The sequence below is a fragment of the Paramormyrops kingsleyae genome, chromosome 1 (assembly GCF_048594095.1).
Source record: "Paramormyrops kingsleyae isolate MSU_618 chromosome 1, PKINGS_0.4, whole genome shotgun sequence".
In the NCBI taxonomy this organism is placed as follows: Eukaryota; Metazoa; Chordata; class Actinopteri; order Osteoglossiformes; family Mormyridae; genus Paramormyrops; species Paramormyrops kingsleyae.
In genome coordinates this window covers 58527284-58549765 of record NC_132797.1, presented here as the reverse complement: position 1 = coordinate 58549765, position 22482 = coordinate 58527284, and the positions used below count along the sequence as shown (strand labels likewise).

The following is a 22482-nucleotide window of genomic DNA, read 5'->3' as shown; positions in this document are numbered from 1 at the left end:
ATGGCTGGTTCAGTGTCTGCCCCCACTAAGGGAAACAGTCCCTTTATCTAAGGTCTTAGTACAGACTCCATGGGCCTCATGTATAACAACGTGCGTAGAATTCACACTAAAACATGGCGTACGGACAAAACTAGGAATGTGCGTAAGCAAGAGAAAATCCAGATGCATAAAACTGTGCGTAAGCACAGATCTACGCACATTCCCTTTATAAATCCCAATGAGCGTGAAATTTTACGTACGTGAACGAGCCCACAGCCACTCCCCCGACCCACCCATATTTATGTATATTTGCATATGTAAATCTGTATAAATGCCCGCTTTGTCCTATGTTTTTCTTAAACAACAATGGACAAACCACGAGGGAAAAAGAAGTATTTCTGCGAGTGCGAAGTGGAGGTCATGTTAACAGAAATCGAGAAAAGAAAAGTGATATTATTTGGTGGTATAAGTGGCATCAGCAATAAACGAAAGTTGACGGAGTGGCACAGCGTGGCGGAGTCAGTTAAAAGTGTTGGTTCCAAAATTCGCACGGTGGCCGAAATTAAAAAGAAGTGGTCGGACATTAAAATCGACGTGAAAAAACGAGCGGCCGCTCACCGTAAGAGTCTTAACAGCACAGGCGGAGGTAGCGGAATTCCCGGTCTCACACCCTTTGAGCAACTAGTTGCTGCGATGATTAGGGACACACTTTTTTCGGGTGAGGGGGACGCTGATGTCATCGCGGGTGAGTTTTTCTTGTACCATACTTCTTTGAATTACTTGCATGTTTATGAATAACACGTAGGGCGCAGATGCAGTGTTACTTTTGTTTATTCTGTTTGTTTATTCTTACAGACAACAGTACAAGAGGTGCCCCCAATGCATTAATAGAGTACATTAATAGAGGGAAAGTGCTTTCTATTTACATAAGCAAATTCGTTCTCTGAAGCAATGTGCGCGCAGTCGATAGCTTCGTCTACGTTGGGAAAACTGGACATCGCTGCAAATTGTACTTTAATATTTGCCTGTTCAACCACAGTGTAAGGAAATTTTATATATCTGGGCAAGGGCGTAACTTTGGCTGGAACATTGGGGGGGGGGGGGGGGGGTGGAAGTCTCCACCCATGACAGGGGAAACATGATTATTTGGGGGAGGTGGTCATGACCCCCCTGGAAATTACGCCCATGTATCTGGGTGACAAGCAGATTTTGCCGTCCCATACAACACTGGCATGGCGTGACTCAGTGTTGACTGAGAAATACCCAATCAGTCCGCAAGTTCTCACTGAAAAGCACCTGTGGCTAAGAACCCACGAGTGGACAGAACTTGTAAAGGAACAGGTAGCCTATAGCGCAATTCCTCATCGTCTGCTTTTGTAATGCTGGCCCCAGTTTAGCACACAGCTCCAAAAGGATTGCTCTTGGAAATCTGAATCGACTAAGAAGACAGTCATCGTCATGGGCCAGGAAATCAGTATATGATCCCTGAATACGAGCTCTATTCTGACTCTTCCATTTGCAATGTCCACTAACAATGCAAGAGCAGCCATCGTTGGAATATTTTTTGTCTTTCCCTGCACCGTTTTTTTGTCACAGATTGATTACGATCAGGTGACCGATGGGCAAATAATTTCGGTGTATTTCATGCAGACCGCGTCATGAATGCGAGTCTGACACAGTGAAACTGCAGTAGCACTCTTTTGCCAGTAGGTGCCTCCATTTTGCCAAATCAAGCAGAAACTTGCGTACGCCTTGTCTGGGGTTGCCGTGAGAATGTGCGTGGCGGTACACCAAGTTTAGTTTTTATACATCTCGACGTGAGCGTGGAAACGGGCGTGCGCAACATTTTCGTGTGTAAGCACCGTTTATACATGAGGCCCCTGGAGTAAGGGGTCAGTAGGCCTTGGTGAAAGTAAATTGTATGAGATAGTCAAAGAACAAGTATGAGCAAGTAGCAAGGACAGAAAGAAATATAAAAATAAGAAATATGAAAGCTATAAATGAGTGAACTAAATCCATCCATCCATCATCTTCCGCTTGTCCGGGGTTCGGGTCGCGGGGGTAGCAGCTTCAGTAGAGGCACCCAGGCCTCCCTCTCCCCAGCTAACCCCACCAGCTCCTCGGGGGGGACACCGAGGCGTTCCCAGGCCAGCCGAGAGATATAATCCCTCCAGCGAGTCCTGGGCCTGCCTCGGGGCCTCCTCCCTGTAGGACAGGCACGGAAAACCTCTCCGGGTAGCCGCCCAGGAGGCATCCGCACCAGATGTCCAAACCACCTCAACTGGCTCCTTTCGACGTGAAGAAGCAGCGGTTCTACTCCGAGGCCTGCAGAACTGCAGACGCCGCTCCGATCCGTCTATCCAACTCCCGATCCCGCCTACCCTCACTCGTGAACAAGACCCCGAGATACTTAACTCTTTCATTGTCGCCGCCTAGTGGTTCGGACGCATACGTCCAAATTTTCAATAACAAAAAAAAATGACGTTCAATAAAAGAAACAAATGTATCAAATCAACCAAAAACGGCTTGTTACACTACAAAAAACCTTTCAGATAATATCTGTAGAAAGTTGCGCAATTTTTGTGCCATGGTTTTTTTGTAACAAGTAAAAATAAAATGACCATGGTAGCCATCTTTAAACGGGTCGAGTGTCAGGAAGTAAAATATAAGTGTTAATAAAATGAAAACTAAGCACTTCAAACTATTTCTTTCACGGCCAATAATTCATAAACCGTCACAGTATTAAGACAAAACACGCATTTTTCCATAAATATGACTGTAATGCTCTGAAATAGCTTGCTCACTCATCGCGGAAAAATGTCAGTCGGCATTCTGTACATTCGTGCAATGTTTATTATCTTCGGAGTTTTAGAAGAAAACCAATGAATAAAATGACAAAGTTACCCTCGTTTGAAAGCTTGATCTCTTATGTACATAAATCAATCACTGTAATCCTTCATTGTCAAGTATTTTTTCAGATATATGCTCTGCTTCCCTGCTAGCACATTATTTTTTACGCACTGAACCTTTGCCCATGGTTATGTTTCACCATAATAAACTTTTTACATGAACATCAAATTACAGTGTCATTTGCTTCATCCAATAGAGGTGTGTCTAAGGTTTGCAAAATGGTATGGGATGTGCTGATTGGGCATTGTTTTTCGCGCTGGGGACATGAATGCGCAACTTATTATCTGCAGGTGCAGTATTTGTGGGAGTGTCTCGATTACGCATTACGCACGTAGTCTCCGTGAGTTTACCCAGTTATTTTCGGACAACAACTTTTTTGACTGAAGAAAAATGGCTCGGATGACTTTCACTGTTGAGAAAGCACAGAAGATGATTTTGAAGAGTGGTTCGGGGGAAGAAAGTGTCGCTTTTATCCATTGATTCGATGGAGGAGGACGCTTTTTTGCGCGGAGAGGATGCAACGCTCGACATAAGTACATTTATTTACAGTTTACTCTTTTATTCTATAGATTTTTATAATTCCGTGATTCAGTAAATTACAATTAACATTTGCTTTGGTAACACTTGTATTGTGGTACATTGGGAAAAGTTCCGCATCGCCTTTGTCAAGCTTTGAAGTGTGCAAAGTAATGCAGCGCTTTTGGCTTTCACTTGGGCAAAGTTACGCGGGGCTTTGTTTGGGCAAAGTTATGCGGGGCACTTGTCGGGCTTTGTTTGGGCACAGTTATGCGGGGCACTTGTCGGGCTTTGTTTGAGCACAGTTATGCAGGGTTAGGGTTAGAAACAAAATGTTTCTTATGACCCATAAGTGGTAATGCATTTAGAAAGAAAGACGCTATCCCAAAACACTGCTAGTTACACTGCGGCCATTTTGGATAGGTTTTGGATAGGTTTGGCACAAGTCGTGTGAATAAAATATAGATTTTCCTACAAATGTGTGGTGATTTTGTGTGACAAAATGTTACTTATGACCCATAAGTGGTAATGCATTTAGAAAGAAAGACGCTACCCCAAAAAACACTGCTAGTTACACTGTGGCCAGTTTGGATAGGTTTTGGATAGGTTTTGGATAAGTTTGGCACAAGTCGTGTGAATAAAATATAGATTTTCCTACAAATGTGTGGTGATGATGTGTGACAAATTGTTACTTATGACCTATAAGTGGTAATGCATTTAGAAAGAAAGTTGCTACCCCAAAAAACACTGCTAGTTACACTATTGCCATTTTGGATAAGTTTCAGATTAGTTTAGGTTAGGTTTTGGATAGGAAAGGCTCCCAGTTGCACCATTTGCTCTTTCCTCCGTAAAACCTGTTGGGCTGCATCAAATGATATGAAATTGGGCACACATGTAGAAAACAAGTTTGGGAACCAGATTTTTAAAATTGGACCTATTCCATCATGTAGTTTTTGAAATATTTACAAAAATCCAAGACACAAAGACAGGTTTTTGTATTTTTCCAGCTGTTTTTGTTATATTCGCATGTCCATAAATTATACACAGGTTATTCATTTCGTTATTGAACTTCCTACAATCAATTGTAAAGGGGTCAACTCTGATTTTAGGTATCAGGCATGTGTCTGTGACTTTTATATCTGAAGTTATAAGGTAATTATTCCAAAGAGGGAAGAAATGCCCCCCCATGCAAGGGGCCCCTGGTGCCCTCCATAGAGTTAAACATAATTAAATAACTACAAATTAACTATGTAAATCCCTGTTTGCATCCCTCAAGATTCTGTTTGTTTTGATTCTTGTTCTGTTTCACTCAATAATTTTTTTTGTTGCATATCCTGCCTGCTCTCACTGTTTTAGTCCTGCTGACTATGACAGCTTCCCAAAAAGACAAAAACGAATGCTTACAAACAAAAGCAGTTTTGTGATAAAAGACGTGCCCTCCTGTGGACTGGAAGCATAATGGGAGGGGAGGGTTAGAGGTGCTATGCAGTGTTATTACATTAATTGTTTTTAAAAAGTGTGTTTCTGAATCTGTCATATCTGTTTCTGTGCAGTCCACGCATGTAGAATCATTCCCATGGAGCAAACATACCCATGAGGTGAACACCCCCAAATGAGTTCACAGTGGGTCAGATGAGTTTGGTTTTCAAGCACCAGTCTCTCGGTAGGGTATCACACTCATGGTGGGGTAAGATCACTGGCAGGGGACCGCTGGTGTATTTAGGTTTGGGCAACATGGACAGGCATTTGCTTGTCATGTCAATGTTATGTCACCGCGTGGGTCAGTTAACCTTGTCAGAGTGAGCGCCTTGATTCTAATTTGTAAGCTAGGAAGGCTAGCACTTAGTACGGATTACGAAATAAGGAGGGTGGTGGGGGTGGGTGGACCTCAAGTCACCCCACTGGAAGCCCGAGGTAGGGGGAGTGAGAGAATCTATCAAATAGCACATCTCTAATTTTGCACTGTAATAATGCAATTAGTAAAATCAGTTTTAAATATAATTTTATCATTATTTTTATCATTCCAAATTTCTTAATAAAATTTACAGTACCGAATGGTGTTTTTTCTGGCAGGGGAGCAGGGTGGTTTGGTCCATAACACAATTTTTCTTAGCGGGAGGAAGGGGGGTGCTGAAGGGCATCATACAAGCTAGAAGCACCACTGGTGTAGACAATGAGGTAAGAATTGAGAGGGGGAGCATTAAGCTGGAAACAGTGCCTGCCACCAGCTGGGTCTCTGAACAAATCCAGCCATTTCTGCTCCTCTTGTAGACTTAAAGAGCCTGCTGAATCCGGCCCAGCTACACATCAGCCCCTGCACTGAGAAGAAGAGACTGCTGTACTGCCTATGTGAGGCATGTAACATCCAGCTGAACTAAGAGGACCCAGGCGCAGGTGCACAACTGCAGGTCACACCTATTGAGGGTGAGGAGGCTGACCTACCGGGATGGCCTCCTCCCCATGGGCCCCACCTGCTGTGGCCAAAGGATTTGTTATTGGTTGGATTTCAAAGTTGTTCCTTAAGCACTGTACCCCCTACTATACACAAATGGAATGACATGGAGCAACCTGCTCCATTTGCACCATTTTATTCTGATGACATTCTTGCAATTCATGTTTACATGCTGTCTTTTTCCCTTTGACAGGTTGTAATCTCTGACCTCCTGCTGACCACAGGAATCACTGTGATCTTTAATGAAAATGGTAGCCTAAAGTTGTGTGATGCAGTGTAGTCGGTTAATGCTACTTGTCCCCCCCCCCCCCCACAGCACTCTTGTTCCACCTCATAGTCGATCCTGGCTGGTTAGGAGCACGCAGCTTTGCTTGTTTTCAGGGCCCGCTTGTCTGGTATTTGAAACGAGCTCAGTTTTGTCCAGATAGACATTGATACAAAAAGAAGATCATGGAAAAACAAATATTTTAAAGCACAGGACTATAGTACAGTAGTGCTGTGATCTGATTTCAGCTGAGACTCTGACTGATTAATTCAACGAGCGCTATTCGTCCTACTCCGGGTCTGTTTGCTGCCTGTGGCTTTCCGTCAGGTCTGTGTCTGCAGGGCTGACTGATAGGCTGAAAAGCTCTGTGGACTTTGTATAAATCCATAGATTAGGAGCCACTGACAGGGATTTCTGTGTGTCTGTGGGTATCTACCCATACAGAAATGAAATATATTGCAATATATTGGAATTTATGTTCTCGAAGTAAAAAATGTATTTAAAAATATATTTTAAGCAATATATTCACATACCATATATTTCTCAAATATATGTGAAATATATGATTGTAAATACATCGATTCATATACATTGCTTATATATTCCCAAATATATTTAAATCAATTAGGTTGTTTTAAATTTCATTTATTAATTTATGTAGTTTATGTGACAATTAGAACAAACAAATACATACAGTACAGCGCAGTGGTGTCCTAAAGTTTAAGGATTTGGGCTGGTGTTGTGTTCATTTGAAGGCAGTTTAGACACTTGTGATTTGTCACATTGTAATTTTCACAAAAAAAGTGATTATGCTAATAAAATACCTGTTTGGGCCATGTTCTTGTCCTTTCTCTGTAATAATATCCCCAGTGGGCACAGCACGTGTTATCCATATGGGTTTTTGATGGATATTTGGTGAAGTGGTGGATCCACCAATTTCCACTTGATATCCACGTAGATCCATTGTGATTTTAAGTATGTGGAAAAGATGTACTAAATCCACGTGGAATTTTTGATTCCATTATCAATCTTTGCCCACCGAATACAATTTTAGTTCAAACAGGAAAAATATTTTTGCATGTTTTTCATAAATTGTAAATCTGCATGTATATGTAAACACAGAATAGAGATAATCAGAGTGTAACTCAACCTCTGCTTTTTCTGTTGTAAAGTTCTAAAGTAGGCCCTAATGATTTTGTACATTTTTCATATGGCACCTAGACAGATTTAAAACACTTTATGTGATGTCTTTTTAAACTAGTCACTGAACATACCCACAATTGTATTTTCGATAACTCCATAAACTTTATGGCACTGTCGGCAACCGCGTGTTTGGAACGCTAACAGGTTATCTGCAGCTACACTTTTATTTCAGCATTCTGTTGTTTTATTTTTGTGATCTAGTGACGGATTGTCTAGTATTTTATTTTAAAAAATCAGGTGAGAATAAATAATATACAGAATGGAAAAATAGCGTCGCGACGTTGTCAGTGCGTATGACGTCACCCAAATTTGAAAGTTTTTTTTCCTGGATTTACGACTGCAGACTCTTTCGCGCGGATTTCTCCTGTCGTACAGTGACTAGGATTTCGACGTTTTTCGAAGCTCATGTGAGTAGTAAATACTTTGTTTTACATATTAAACAGTCAGTCAGTTACTTAAATTACTTTTTTTTAGATTCATAGTAGTAAAACATTATGGTTTACAGCTAACGGCATCACGCGTGTCCTTGTCCCACCGAGATAGGATTTTTAAATGTTACCCACTTGATGTTCTTTAAAAATTATCATATTCTTACATGACAAAAAAAATTATTTGTGCAGGGTACCAATCGTGTGTTGCCAACCCAGTGCTGATGAGTGCAGAGGCGGTGTTAATTCTAGTTAATTATTCTTGTCTGTTGTCAGATTATTCATGTTATCAGCCGTTTTATGCAGTACCGAAAACTGTACAAGTAATATAGACGGCACGTTTTGTGTACTGTAATGTTATTTATATAGCATTATAATGCAGCGATCGTGAAAGGTATGCTTGTGTAATGGCATACCTGCCATTATATCGCACGACATATTTTATTTCGTATTTTCAAAATGTCTTAACTAAAAACTGTAGCATGTGCAGCTGCGAACACTCTGATATAAGGAAGCTGGAATTAACTTAAGCCCCGAAATAAGAAGCTAAACGAATCAGAAGCTGCAGATAAGTAGCTAACGTAAGCCGCGTGTGACTTTGTCATTAGTTTGGGTGACAAGGTTGACCATGGCCAAGAAACCAGTGTTGCCAGATCTCGCGAGATAAATAAGCAACCAGGCCTGTGAAAACAAGCCCAAAACAAGCGACTTTCCATTCAACTGGATCAAGGACACAAATGTGTTCTGGCCAGTGTGTACCAATATTGCGTTTTACACAAGAAGTGTGCTGAGCTTGATGTAGAGAAATGGAGAAAAATTAAGCTCATAAAGATTAAACATTCCTCTCGTAAGTGAAATTCATTTATGTCAAATAATGAAATTAATTTATGTCAAAGCAGTGACGAAGGCATTGGAAAACAGTTACTTTCTGCTTTTCAGACAGTATGGAAGAGTGTGAAGAATATGACGTAACCACAGCAACTGAGAATAGTGATGAAGAGGTTCCAAAGAAACGCCAGGCTAATCGAAAACTCAAGTGATTTTGTATATGACAGCAACATCATAAGTAATGGTATGTCACAACACAGTTAGAAATTTTCAGACATAATTGGTTTTTAAATTTTAATTATCAAATGCTCCAGAATAAAATGTGTAACTGTAGGTATGTCACAAAAAATTTCAAAGTTGTTGGATTTTTACAAAAGAAAAGGCTTGATAAGACCTTTCCAATGATACCAAGAACTTCTTTCTGTGATGAATGGCAAGAAAGTTATAGGATATTTTGTAACGCCAATTAAGGCTTTTTAACGTCCACTTAGTAACAGATAAAACAATGGAGAACCATATTTGACTTTGTGACCTGTTTATGGTGTTCAGAAAAATGAGCATAACTCTGTTATTGTTTATCAGATTTTAATAAACTAGGTATCATTAGAAAGCTTATTCCTTGCCTAACAGTCTCAGATACAGATATTATTTAATTTATTTGTCTGTCAATTAATACTCACCGGAGAATGTATGTAGTGAATAATACAAAGAATGTCTTTTCAAAGAGTCCACAGCATCAAATTAAAAAGTACTTTGTGTTATCATTATAATCCATTCAATAATAATACATTTGAAAAGCATAGTAAAGTATCAAAAGGTACAGGTAAATATGCAGTATGTGCCCATAAAGAACTGTCTGATCTCCGGGAGTTGAAGAAAAGAAGTCTTTGAGATGCTGCCTTGCTATGCCAGCCCGTGCTGGTTGTGGAGGATTACGTTTTCTCTTCATGTTAAAGGTAACTGCAAAGACAATATGCAACTATTTCTAGCCTTTCCAACCCATTCAAAATTATCAATCATCTGTGTTACAAAAGCAAGCGATGGGTATCTACTCCATTTTATTACAAGAATATATATTCATAAACACATATAACCTCATTTAAAAGCCTTCACATCATTTTAAAGCTGTAAATTCCATGCTGAAAATCATGCTATTTTCGGCTCTTGCTGCACTGTTCACCACAAAACATGACCGGCTCTCGCGGCAGATCCAAAAAAGTGAACTGCTGATCGATACATTTTGCTCAAAATGCGCCTAAATACAATAAACTAACTAAGAAATATAATTATCATAATTTGAAGAATAATTCTGCTTACGTTTATTGTCCCAACGAAGGTTTTAACGAGTGAAATTTTCGGTAAGATCGGGAGGAAATTTCGAAGTTATCAGAAAGTCAGATTACCGTGTTTTGAATGGAAATCCCCAGATGAAGGTGTGTTTTACGTTATCAGAACGGGTTACCCTAATAGACACAAAAATAACACAACAAAAAGGCAAAAACTATTGGGATACCCTGGTGCTCTGTGGAATGGCGACCAAATTGAAAACGAGGCTGCCTGCCAAAGCCCCTATGGCGCAGAACTGGTGATTGTGACATACCTAGTAACTGTTGGTCTTTCCAAAGGTTTGCCTTTTCAAAATATCCTCAGCATTTAGTTTTTAAACTTTTGTCACAATTACTTTAACATGGAGTTAAAGTATACAGTATATTAGCATATGAGTATATGTTATATTTTATTTCAGTTTAAGAATTGCATGAAAATTAGTGTGGCTACTGCAAAGGAAATGGTAAAACATTTGAACAGCAGGCATGTGAATTTCAGCACTATGCACTACACATCAGCATTTCCCAAGTTTTAGGCAAATGCTGCCACACCTGTTTAGTTCATGCTATTGTCAATGCACCGTTCCATCATATAAAACAATTATCAGTTTTTTTTATGAAAATAAGGTGAGCCATGTAAGTTCATTTTTCTGGTAATTATGACCCTGTAATAGGACTATGAAGATGCTCACACATCAATTTTATGGTATTTATTTTGTTGACCTTGTCTTTCGATAAGTGGACTTCTGAGTTTCTACATTATTTTTCTCTAACTCTGATATAAAATTAGATTAAAATGTATGAGGAAACCACACTCAAATGTGTATTCTAACTTTTTAGTAAAATATTAATACAATAATTTTGATTAATGCATCTGTGCTTATAGATCAAAGTCTGAATACCACAGTTAGACCATTTATTTCGTTTTGTTCGTCATGTGAAATTGGTGTTTAAAGACTGCCAAGTTTGTGATGTTGATTAAAATATTTATTTTCTTCTAGATTCTTAACCAATGCACTTATGAGTAAATTTAACATGAAGAGATTGAGAGGGGAGAAAGCATCTTTTGAGAAGACAGCTCTTTGTAAATTAATAATTGGTGAATGATTGTCACTTAAGTGACTGTGTCTTTTTTATCTAAATGTCTGTAACTGGTGATTTGAATTCCACACATCTGAATTTGCTAACACTTCTGAATGTTTTTTGTCACTTGATTCACAGACAGTGTGGTAAAGAGCCATGGGGTTACAGAAGCCTTTGTTTACAGCTTCATTGCCAGCAGACTAAGAAATGCACCAAAGCGTCAAGGAAGACCGGACATGCTTTAATTATTATTGTTGCAGCGAGTGGTATGGTTTGATTTAGACAGTTATCTAACTGGTCACGAGTGTTTCATTTATTTTTTAGTGCCAGATATTCTGACATATGTTAGTATTATAAACTACATCCAATTTTAATGTGTATCTTATTTAGTCTGTTTTGAAGTATATCATAATAAATACATTACCATTGAATATTTCTGTGAATTATCTTTTCATGTCTGCTTTATGGAGGATGTAGATATTGTAAACTTCATAGAATTACACGTACATTCCACTTGCCAACATCCATGTGAACTCAACTTCCCTTTTACATGTAATTAACCTGTCTTTTCCACATGCTGTTCCAACATGTATTCCACTTGTTTGTGCCCACTGCATTTGCAGAATTTATGTTGAACACAACACGTACATTCCACGTGCCAAAACCCACGTGAAAAAAACTTGCCTTTTACACGTAATTCACCTGTCTTTTCCACATGCTGTTTCCACATGTATTCCATGTTCCATGTGTTTGTGCCCACTGGGTTAATTCTGATGAATATAATTCTATAACTAAATATATTACTTACTGAAATATGAGTGCATTGGCAAAACATTACAATGTATTTTAAAATATAGTGTCTATAAAAAGTAAACTATTGCTTATACATTATATTAATAAATGTAGTAATAAATGGTATACCTATAAAATAAGAAACGTGTTTAGTCATATTTATATAGTACATCAGTACATATATTGTATAATATATATAGTAATATATTGTGTAATACACATCACAATATATTTAAAAATGTATTATCAAATAAAAAAAATCCCATACATTTAAAATATAATTTATTATATATACTCATATAATTCTTGGTATACCTGTCATATATAAGAAATATATTAATTTACATATATGTTTGCATATATTGAAAATAAATATAATGGAAAAATATAATTTCAATATACAAATGTATTTTTTGAAATATACTACAATATACCAAAGCGGCAATTTTTTGTATATTTAAAATATATTTATAATACATTGGTGTTTGGTCAATATATTTTGGTCAATATATTAGTCCATGTATTTTTTATGTAGTTGGATTAATATATTTAACCTGGTGAAAATATATTGTCTATAATATATTTTGTATTATATAAATTTTTTGTATGGGTATGCACACACACACACACACACTTACAGAGCTGAGGTTTTAACAACTATAATGAATAGACAAGACTGTGTACATGAGAGACCCTGTTAATATCGGTCATAAGGATTTACTGGATCAGAAGCCTGCAGGCGCTGCTGCTATCCCCTTACCTTCTTTACAAGTCACATCATGATTCAAGATTCAAAGCATTTATTGTCATATGTACAGTAGAAAAGTGCATTTCTCTGTGCAATTAAATTCTTACTTTTGCTGTTCACACAAAAATTCAGAGGTATAATATAATAGAAAAAATAGAAAAATAAATACTTTTAAGTGTAATGTGCAAACGAGCTTAATGTGCAAAAAATTACAGTATATGGTAGTATGGTATGGTAGTACGGTAGTATGATGTCCATTAATCATACTCCTGTCGGCTGTTAAGGAGTCTGATGGCACTGGGGGAGAAGGGGCTGTTAAGTCGGGAGGTTCTAGATTTCACACTTCTGTACTTCCATCCTGAGGGCAGAAGTGTGAACAGTCCATGTTGGGGGTGTGTGGGGTCTTTGAGGATGGAGGCAGCTCTCCTCTGGACTCTGCGGTGGTAGCTGCTCTGCAAAGAGGGCAGCGGAGTCCTGATGATCTTCTCTGCAGTCTTCACCACTCTCTGCAGGCGTTTGCAGTCCATAGCTGTAGTGCTGCCATACTACGCGGTGATGCAGCTGGTCAGTGTGCTCTCCACGATGCAGCTGTAGAAGTTGCTGAGGATCTTGGTTGACATACCAAATTTCCTCAGCCTCCTCAGGAAGTACAGCCACTGTTGAGCCTTCTTTACCAGCTGTGTGGTGTTCAGTTATGGGAGGTATTTTCTGCAAAAAATAAAATGAAAATGATAAAAAAGAAAATACAATCTCCACTTTGCCATTTACTTTCCAAAGTATGTGCGCAAAAATCCTGCAAAAATTAAAATTATGATGATGTAGGATCACACATGCACATATCACAGGGCGTAAATTCCAGGTCCTTACATATCACTCACCCAACAGACGAACACCCTAAAGGAAATTTCATTTAAGTTTGGCTTTTGTATGCCCTGTATATTGATTTGCTCACGACTACTAGTCTCAATATACAGATAGGTTATGTTTGTATGTGTCCTTAGACAATCTTAGTGTTTTGTGTGCCACCCTTATAACCATGTTCACGGAGTATCACCTATTTTACCCCTTTGCACTTGAACACATATAAATTTAAATAAATAGATAGGTATAGCAACCATTGTATATATGTTCTCATGGTATACCAGAAGAATCTGGAAAATTAGTGTAACCAATGTTTTAGAGAGTCTTCTTTGTTAAAACCCCCCTTTCTCTTCCAACATTCCTTTGTGGTCCTTATCTGACCAAGTTTCTTTGTTCTAACATGCTATATGTTAAAAGAACTGAATTATGGTGTATCTTATCCATTCTGGAGAAGATCAATTGGCATAAGCCACACGAAACAAAATATGTTGCTTCCAGATGTGCAACTTATATTACCACAAACTAACGGCCACGCCTATCTATGGATAAGACGTGCTGTTTGGAATATGAATATTTGATGTAATATCTGCACAAAGTGTAACTTCTGTTGAGGTGCAACCCAAAACACCTGTATCCTATACTGATGTGAATCAGTCACATAGATAAAATAATTAATTGTTAATCAATTAATGCAGATGGTATGAGCTATGTACCTGTGAAGCTGGTATGGCATGTTTGGTGTCAAACTGATGGAAAATCACTCCTGATTCCAAATCTAGTCAGTGATTACCATAAAAGTGGATGTATCAAAAGTTATAACAGCTTAATGAAAATCATCAGTAAAGGGAGAATCAGTCAAGTCATAAATCCCAAAAGGACTGATACAGACCCCCTTCCAAAAGCCCGCCAAATGGATGGCCAGCCATTGGGCCAGGAGTCGAATTCCTGGTCATCCCTATTCATGAACTTTAGAGCATAAAACCCTGGCAACTCAGAACAAAAGGAGAACAACCATTAGCCCGAGGGAGAACAACCATCAGCCGGGGCAAACAGATCATCAAGCGCAGAACGACCATCAGCAGCGCAGAAAAGACCATCAGCCCGGGAGAAGAGAAGCCCACAAGAAGTCCTCCGGTGAAGGCCCAGCTGAACAGAGAACAGCACCCAAGACAAAGCTTCACCAGGAGAGAGAATCCAAAGGGGCTCCAAACGCCGCGCCTTCCTGAGTGCCATCAGCTCAGCAGCTCTGCCATCAACTGCCAAGACCCCCCCCCCCCACTCTTCAATCAAGTAAACCAACTTCCTTTCATTCTAACAACTTAAACTGTTCTGTTAACCTGCTATAAGACTTTAGGGTCGTGTTTCCACAAACTGTGCTTGCTTTGCAGAACAGTATTTCCCATTTAAGGTTACTCATTTAAATCCGGTCATTGCATTTTCATAATTACATCGTTTGTTTTATTCCGTTATTTCGTGTTTGTTGTTTGTGTTAGGTGTAACGTCTGTCTTATGTTAGTTGTAGTGTTAGCTAGGAATAAATGCATGTCTTTTACACAACTTCAGCCTCCGTCATTGAGTGTTCACAATAAGTCCCTGCCTCTGTGCGATCTTGCTACACGCTCTGAACCTCAAACTCGCCTGAAACATCGCGAGACTCTCTCTCATCGGCCGTGAGGGGAGCTTCGCTACCAATCGTTTACATTACCTGGTGATGCAGCTCTCTGGACGAGCCTTCTAACCCATGTTACTAAGCGATACTGGTAATTAGTGAATCCCATTTAAGTCTCAAATTAACAGACTCACAGGGATACCGCAATTGAGTTTGGAGGAGCCGACCATTCGGCATAACGATTGGTTAATAATCAGCATTGAATAATAATTAATTAAACTTTAATTAATTTCAAACATATTGGTGGATATATTAAAAATTACCTGAGCTACTCTCTGTCTCGCCAGGCATCAGAGTTCCTGAGAGAGCACTAGCAGCTGAGGGTGGAGCTAGGCTATGGAAGCAGAGCTAGCACAGTCCCCTTCCCCCGCTCCTGCAGATCATCCAGTCCCATGAGGTCCCACAGTAGCAGTTCTGCCTCACAACCTGGCAGATGTCACTGTGTGGTTCTTCTCTTTTAGATGAAATACTAAAGGAGGACCATCTGAGCTGCTTGGGGCAGCCTGATCCTCTGAGCTATGGTACCTCTAACATGTCCAGTCAGCTGCTGAGTTCTTTAGACCCTGCTTCTCATCTGGGGTAGATGGACCTTCATGGATGAGACAGACACTTGAAGATGCTGTTTCTTCCTCCACTTCAAAGCTCATACTAATCAATGTGTTTGTTCTAAGCTTGTAAGCAGCTTTAGGGAGCTGGTCTTGTCTGTGGAAATACTGTATATCGGAAACAGAGCCTTAATAAAGATATTTTATTTTGAACAAATGGCTGATGTGATTCTGTGGTCATCAGTGGGGGCCAGGGGGAGGGACTAACTCCCATTCAGCAACCAAATCCATGGTTCAAATTACGGGGGGTACTGTACCCCCCGATCAAGACCCAGACCCCCCCAAAGAGACAAAAATAGCAGTTTGGGGGGGGTCTTAAAATGTTTCTTTTGTTGTAAAGTTTAAAAAAAAGGATAACCTCACTTTGTAGGAAGATGTTATGTAAAACGATTTCAAACACCCCTAATGAGGACTGTACCATTTTAACCACCTCGGCGCTAGAAGCAGCCAGTCGGTTGCGTCATTCATTCTCATTGAGTGACCTGTTCATTGTGTTCGTCTGTCATGGTACTGTTTGTCGTGCATTGGTAAATGTAAGTAGCCAGCAGGAGTCTTGCCTGTTGAAAATGTGTTATTTTACAACCTTCATTATTCGTTTAAGTGTTTCATCTACTAATGCAAGCTGACGTCTTTATAATTTGAATTACTTGCCATTGTCCTTCTGAGGCCGGTGTTCTGTCGAGTTGAGCTACTTTGTCGAGGTAAGCTACGGTAGTGCTAATCGATAGCCCTAACAATTGCTGACCTCGACAAAGTAGCTCAACTCGACAGAACACCGGTACAGTCAACGTTAGTTACGTTAACTAGCAAGATAAGCTAAGTTCTCTATTTAAAGCAGGCTTATTTGGTAAGGTAAAATCAATCATGATCATTTTCCAAGGAGATGAACTTCCTATGTTTTCATTCTCATTTTATCATGAATAAATTGTGCCTTTCTGAAATTAATTCACCACTTAGCCTGTGTGGTTTGTTATTAGGCTAATGTTAATGCATAAGAAGGTCTAACGTTATGCTCTGAAAAAACATTACTATAAGTGAAACCTATAGGGGCAATGTAAAAAAACTAGCTAGCAAATAAAAAAGCCCCATTATTTGAATTTTAGTGGTATTGATTCTGCATTCCACAATTTCATATTTATGAACATTTTTAGAAGCTTCATCTGATAGCCCAGATACTGTTTTGTTAAACATAGATTAGATTTTATTCACAGACACACTATGAGGAAAAGGAAAAACGGAGACATCAGACCCTTTTTTGGTGGTAAAAGAAGAGTAAGTAGGAAATATTAGTGTTAAGAGCTACAGAACATTACACTAAAAGTATAGGTGCAGTTTTGCAAACTGTTAATGTGTATGAAGGAAAGTGGTGGTCAGCAGAAGGCAGAGGAGACACAGGAGCAGAGAGATGGCAGGATGAGGACAGTGAGCAGGCAGCAGGAAGATGGCAGGATGAGGACAGCGCACAGGACCAAGAGGTGAGTTAGAAATTAGCCTGTACTTTAAGATCTACTGTATCATCAAGACATATATTAGCCTAATAGGCAAATATTTATTTCTGAAGGCTGTTGGAGCTGGGGGGACTGAGAGGGCAGGAATAACACCAGACTGCTGGACCAGACCAGGCTGTTTGTAAATGTATAGGCTTATTACTTTTACTAGTATACTTCTTCTAGGATAATTCCTGGGAGTTATCAAAACCAAAATCTTTTGGATTGGGATAAGGATAATGAGATCTTCTGTATTGATTCTCATTTTATCACATGTCCAGACCATGACCGTGTGTTGCATACATGTTAGTAAACACCCCTAGCGCATCTTGCACTCTTAACATTGATCTTGGTGGCGACTATTCGTATTGACGCGGTAGCGGACCATAATGGTCTTATAAGTGTTATGAAGGCAGTACCCCCCAATTATGGAGGGGTAATTCGCACTCTGACCAAATCCCCCCCATCCACTAAACCAGCAGGGGGTGCTGTGCAGTCGTTATATTACAACATAGCCACAGAGCGGTTTCATGGCCGTAAGGTAGTTACCTCTTCATGTTGCCCCTTAATCTCCATGCCTCCTGCTGACCTTGTTCGTTCAGCACAGAGGATGGCTTTAGCACAGCCAGTCCACTGCTTGCCTCACTAGACTATGGTTTGCCACTATGACTTCTACGCTTTCCAAAAGAGTGCTGGGATGACGGTAATATCACAGCCAATAAAAGGCCCACATTGACGCTTGGAGGGAAAGTAACAGCGTGGGTCCCCCCAGAATGGCCCCACAGGGCTGCTGTGAATGACGCCTGTGTGTTGCTTGCATTCCTGCCCTGCACATGCTCACGGCGACAGCCTCCAGAATACACGCCTAAAAACAGCCCAGCACGGCAAGCAGCTCTGCAGGCTATATCAGACAGACAGACAGACACACACACACACACACACACTGACCTGCTCTGCTAAAAGTGAGAATCTGCCCTGGGACTGACAGAATTAGACTTGCACAGGATTGACAGGTTCCCTGATCTATAATTGAGGGACATGAGCTGCTCCTGAGGGGGTCAAGTACGGGGGGAGGAATGCAACACTTTGGGCTACTAGGTGGAGTAAAGAGTGTCTGAGTCCTGGGCGCAGCAGGCAGGAACATGTTGGTTGTGGCAGGATGGGGTGAGGCTGTAAGCTACGTAGGGTGAAGCTAGAGCCAGCCGAAGGCGGAGTTACCCAGCAGAGCTCAGTGAATGTGATGTGGAGCGAGGTTTGAGGGAAGCCTGTTCTTTCCTCTCTCCTTTCCTGTCCCGCTCACTTCTCTCACTCACACTATGGAGCCTAACAACCCAAAGAAGATCCAGTTTGCTGTGCCACCCCACCAAAAGCAACTGGACCCGCAGGCTGCAGAGCAGGTGAGCAGGACAGGCTGCCTTGGGGACTGCAAGATCACAGGGAAACTGGTTTATCCAAGGGGGAAGTTGGTATTTGCAGTGGTGATATTGGTTTGTCCCAAGAGGAAGCTTATTTATACCATGGGAATAATGGTTTGTATGCCAGTGAGCTACATACAGAGAAGAATAGTCCAGAATGAGTTGAATGCTGATTCGTTCTGGACCCCACTGTAGGAGCTTGGCTGTATCTTGGCGTTTACCTCCACGGTAATGCATTAAGTAGCCTAAAGTCCACATTTGAAGAGACAGTCACCACTGTATTTGCTCTGTTTACACTCATTGGGGCTCATCCCCCCCAAGCCAATGAAAACCGAGCTTTGGGGTTGTGTGCTGCTAGCTCTGATAGTGTAGCATTTACATGTGTGAGAAAGAGGCAGCGCCGTTGTGTGAGTGGGTCCGAGGTCAGTCACTCTCACCTCCTGTCCCCCTAGATCCGCAGGAGACGACCCACACCAGCCTCCCTGGTGGTGTATGCCAACCCAGAGGCTGCAGGTAAAGGATGCCAGTCAGAATTTTCTCCACAGGAACCCCAAATGTCAGCTGCTCGTCTGGTGCCGTTAACATTCCAGGGAAGACGTCTGCTTAAAACTCTGGAATATGCTCACTGACCTCATATATGCACAGAAATGCACACAGACACACCTGGTACAGCCACAAACATTCGCTCACATTTTAACTGGCTTTAACCAGCTTTAACTTGTATCTTAATCCAGAGCATAATTGTTACTGTACCAACCTTTAAATCTCTAGATCAAGGGTCACCAACTTTTTTGAAACTGAGAGCTACTTCACAGGTACTGAGCCATATGAAGGGCTACCAGTTTTATACACTCTTCTTAAATCATGTATAATAAACATATTTAAATGCTTTTTTTTTAGATATTGTCACTATCAAATCTATATAAATACAAATGAGATTAATGAAGAATAGCAACAGGATAAAATTAAATTTTAGATGCTGCTCAATGGTGAGTTGGGCTATTTTTAGAACAGGTCCGCGGGCGACTCATGTGGTCCTTGGGGGCACCCTGGTGCCCGCGGGCACCATGTTGGTGACCTCTGCTCTAGACAAAAAGATGCCACTGTCCATCTCGCACAATTCTGCCATTCCCAACTGGATTATTATAATGTTGACATACTCAGTACTAGCACAGGAATTTACACGTGAGCATTGGAAGACACCACCATGTGTGTAAATGTATCCATCCCCAGATGCACAAGACAGCAGATGGATGGATATAAAGATGGATAGATTTTGGAGCCTGATGCTGTGGCTTTGTGATAAATTTTGCTGTTGGCTGTAAGTTTCTGTTGGTAGAAACCGCATGTTGGACCTGCTCTATTATTCTGTTCCGCTGCACAAGGTACCATACTTTTGGTGCTTCACTTTTTACTGCTGTAAAAACGGGTACCACTGCTAATAGACATCACAATAGATCAGGAACCAGTGTGCTGAACCAGAGTCACCCACTGTGTGGAGTAATGTGGGAGTATAAGAGTGACAGGCGGTCTGTAAAGTAACATGTGGGATTGTGGTAGTGACAGGCTCTCTACAGACCAATGCTAGAGAGTTTGAAGGCCAATTTATGCTTCAGTTTTTTGTGTGCAGTTTCAGTTGTCGAAGAGGAGACATAACGTAAATTTTGTCATCAGGGGGAGGCTGCATACAGCTTCAGTCGGTGCACATGTAGCCCAGATTTTTATGTCTAGTAGAAATCATGCACGTCCATAAGCACTGACTACGCAGATTTCCAGTAAGTGGCAGTGAGGACTTTCACAGATCAGCAATCAATAATAAAAGAGTAGAGGAAGAACAGTTGTTGTACTAGTCATGGTGACCAGCTATATGAGGAGGGTCAGAGGTATCCGCATGTCTAATTTTTCATACTGTCCAGACATTACATGTGTGAGAAAGAGGCAGCACCGTGGCGTGAGTGGGTTGATATACTACTGACAATAGTATTTTTAAAAGTAACCCTGTTCCAGCATTTTTAAATCTTGGCAATAAAATTCGCTAAGCAGGGTGTTTGTGTCTCAGACTTAACTGTATTTGACTCTCCCTGCCGGCCCCTGGAGGATGGGCTCCCCCTTTGAGTCTGGTCCCTCCCAAGGTTTCTTCCTTCTAGGGAGTTTTTCCTTGCCACTGTCGCCTATGGCTTACTCACTGGGGGCTTTGGGTGGGGATGCTGTAAAGCGCTTTCAGACAATGTAATGTAATAATGCGCTATACAAAAATAAATTTGTTGTTGTTGTGGTGGCGGTTTGGATTTTAATATAGTGCTGTATGCCATATTATGGTAGTACTGCCCAAGCATAGAATATTAACTTTTAAAACTGCTAAAAATTCACCTGTTTCACTGCCCTGTTTGTATTTGTGTTTGTTGCAATACATATGCCATTTCCTGGTCTCATAGAAAAATCACTGCTGTATATGTGTACTGGCCGCAACCATCCACATCTGCCACCAAATGTAGTATAAGCGGAAGCTGTGCGCACAACCATCTGCAGCCTGAAAACACAAGCAGAAAAGTATGAATTGGCCTTGAGAGTGACAGGATCTCTGCAGAGTAACATGAGAGAGTGACTGAGAGAGTGACAAAATTTACATTTCAGCTCTGTTGGGAGGTCTACCCCCGAGGCTATGAGCCATGCAGTAATGACACTCTTCAGCATGAATGCAGTGCAGCTGTACCAGGACCCATTCCTCATGAGCACAGCAATCCTATACCTTGCTATTTACATCACCAAATGTTAGAGAGCAGACCTCATCAAGTGTTGGAGTGCAGGATGCCTTGTCTAAGCTGCCCCAGTTCCATCTGCTGTAGGTGCTGTGAGAGAGAGTCTTTGTTTAGGGGAGACACCATGGAACAAGCTGCTCTTTGTAGGACTAGAGCTGCCTCACACAGAGAAGCTCAGAGCTCGCCTGTGTTGCTGCACGGTGGGTGTCGATCTCATGAGCAGAGCATGCGGGTGCTTTCTGGGAATCTGCGGCAGACTCTCATGCTGATATGACACGTCTCTGTCAAAATAAGACTGCTTTTTGTCTGGTGCAGTGTGTATGGTAGCATTGTTTAAGACAAACTTAGATGCTAAAAACTCAAATGGCCTAATTGTCGGTGTTTGTTATAGATTACCTTATGTAGCTGCAGAGGAAAGCAGAATGCTATACAACCATATCAGGATTATGAGTAATAAAAATTATGTGGTAGTTATGGGTGATTTTAATTTACCTGGGATACAGTGGGACATAGTCTCTGGCTCTTCTGTAAATGAACTGGAGATGGTGAAACTGGTACAGGATTGCATTTTTACTCCGTTTGTTAAAGCTTCTACCAAGGAGAAGCCATTTTTCATTTTGTTTTCTGTAATAGCTAGTATAGGACTGGAAAATTAGAGGTTTTAGAACCACTTAACAGTAACGATCATAACATGATTAAATGTGAGGTTAATTTTACTGTCCGAAGAATCCAAAATAAAAATATACAATGTTAGGAAGGCTCATTTTAATGGTATGAGACTGAAACTAGAAACTGTAAACTAGATGGAGTTAAATAGCAAAACTGTTGAGGCATGGGAATATTTTAAAAGCACATTATTGTAAGTACAAGAGGACTTCCAACCAAGGTGGTTTACTATGTAAATGAAGAATAAAGTCAGGATGAAAAGGACTCTGTTCCACAATTGGAAAATAACTAATGATTTTAGAATAAAGCAGGAGTATCTAAGTCTACAAGTTGAGTTAAAGAATAACATTAGACTCGCTAAGAGGAATGTCGAAAGGAAGATTGCATTGTAGGCTCAGGATGACATTAAACATTTCTTCCAATTTTTTAACTCCAAAATAATCTGCAGGACAGTAAGGGTCTCATAATTGAAAATTAAATTGATATAGTAA

At 40.5% G+C, this 22482-nt stretch overlaps 1 protein-coding gene and 1 long non-coding RNA gene across 7 annotated transcripts in view; both read left to right on the top strand.

The window, feature by feature from the left end:
• Positions 1-8279: 8279 nt before the first annotated feature.
• On the top strand, positions 8280-11439 carry LOC140578857 (uncharacterized). The gene is made up of 3 exons (XR_011983139.1): positions 8280-8600; positions 8693-8825; positions 11128-11439. It is a non-coding gene; the product is annotated as an uncharacterized lncRNA (long non-coding RNA).
• Positions 11440-18104: 6665 nt separating this feature from the next.
• Positions 18105-22482, top strand: part of LOC111844671 (protein phosphatase 1 regulatory subunit 1C-like) — a 37450-nt gene continuing 33072 nt past the window's right edge. For 2 of the 6 annotated variants that reach the window (XM_072716802.1, XM_072716799.1), the window contains exons 1-2: positions 18107-18548; positions 19019-19079. In XM_072716802.1, coding sequence (XP_072572903.1) covers positions 18468-18548; positions 19019-19079 — 142 coding nt within the window. In that variant the 5' untranslated portion in view covers positions 18107-18467. Of the gene's footprint in view, positions 18549-19018; positions 19080-22482 lie in introns of all 6 variants that reach the window. The other 4 variants (XM_072716800.1, XM_072716805.1, XM_072716793.1 and 1 more) reach the window with 4 other exon arrangements.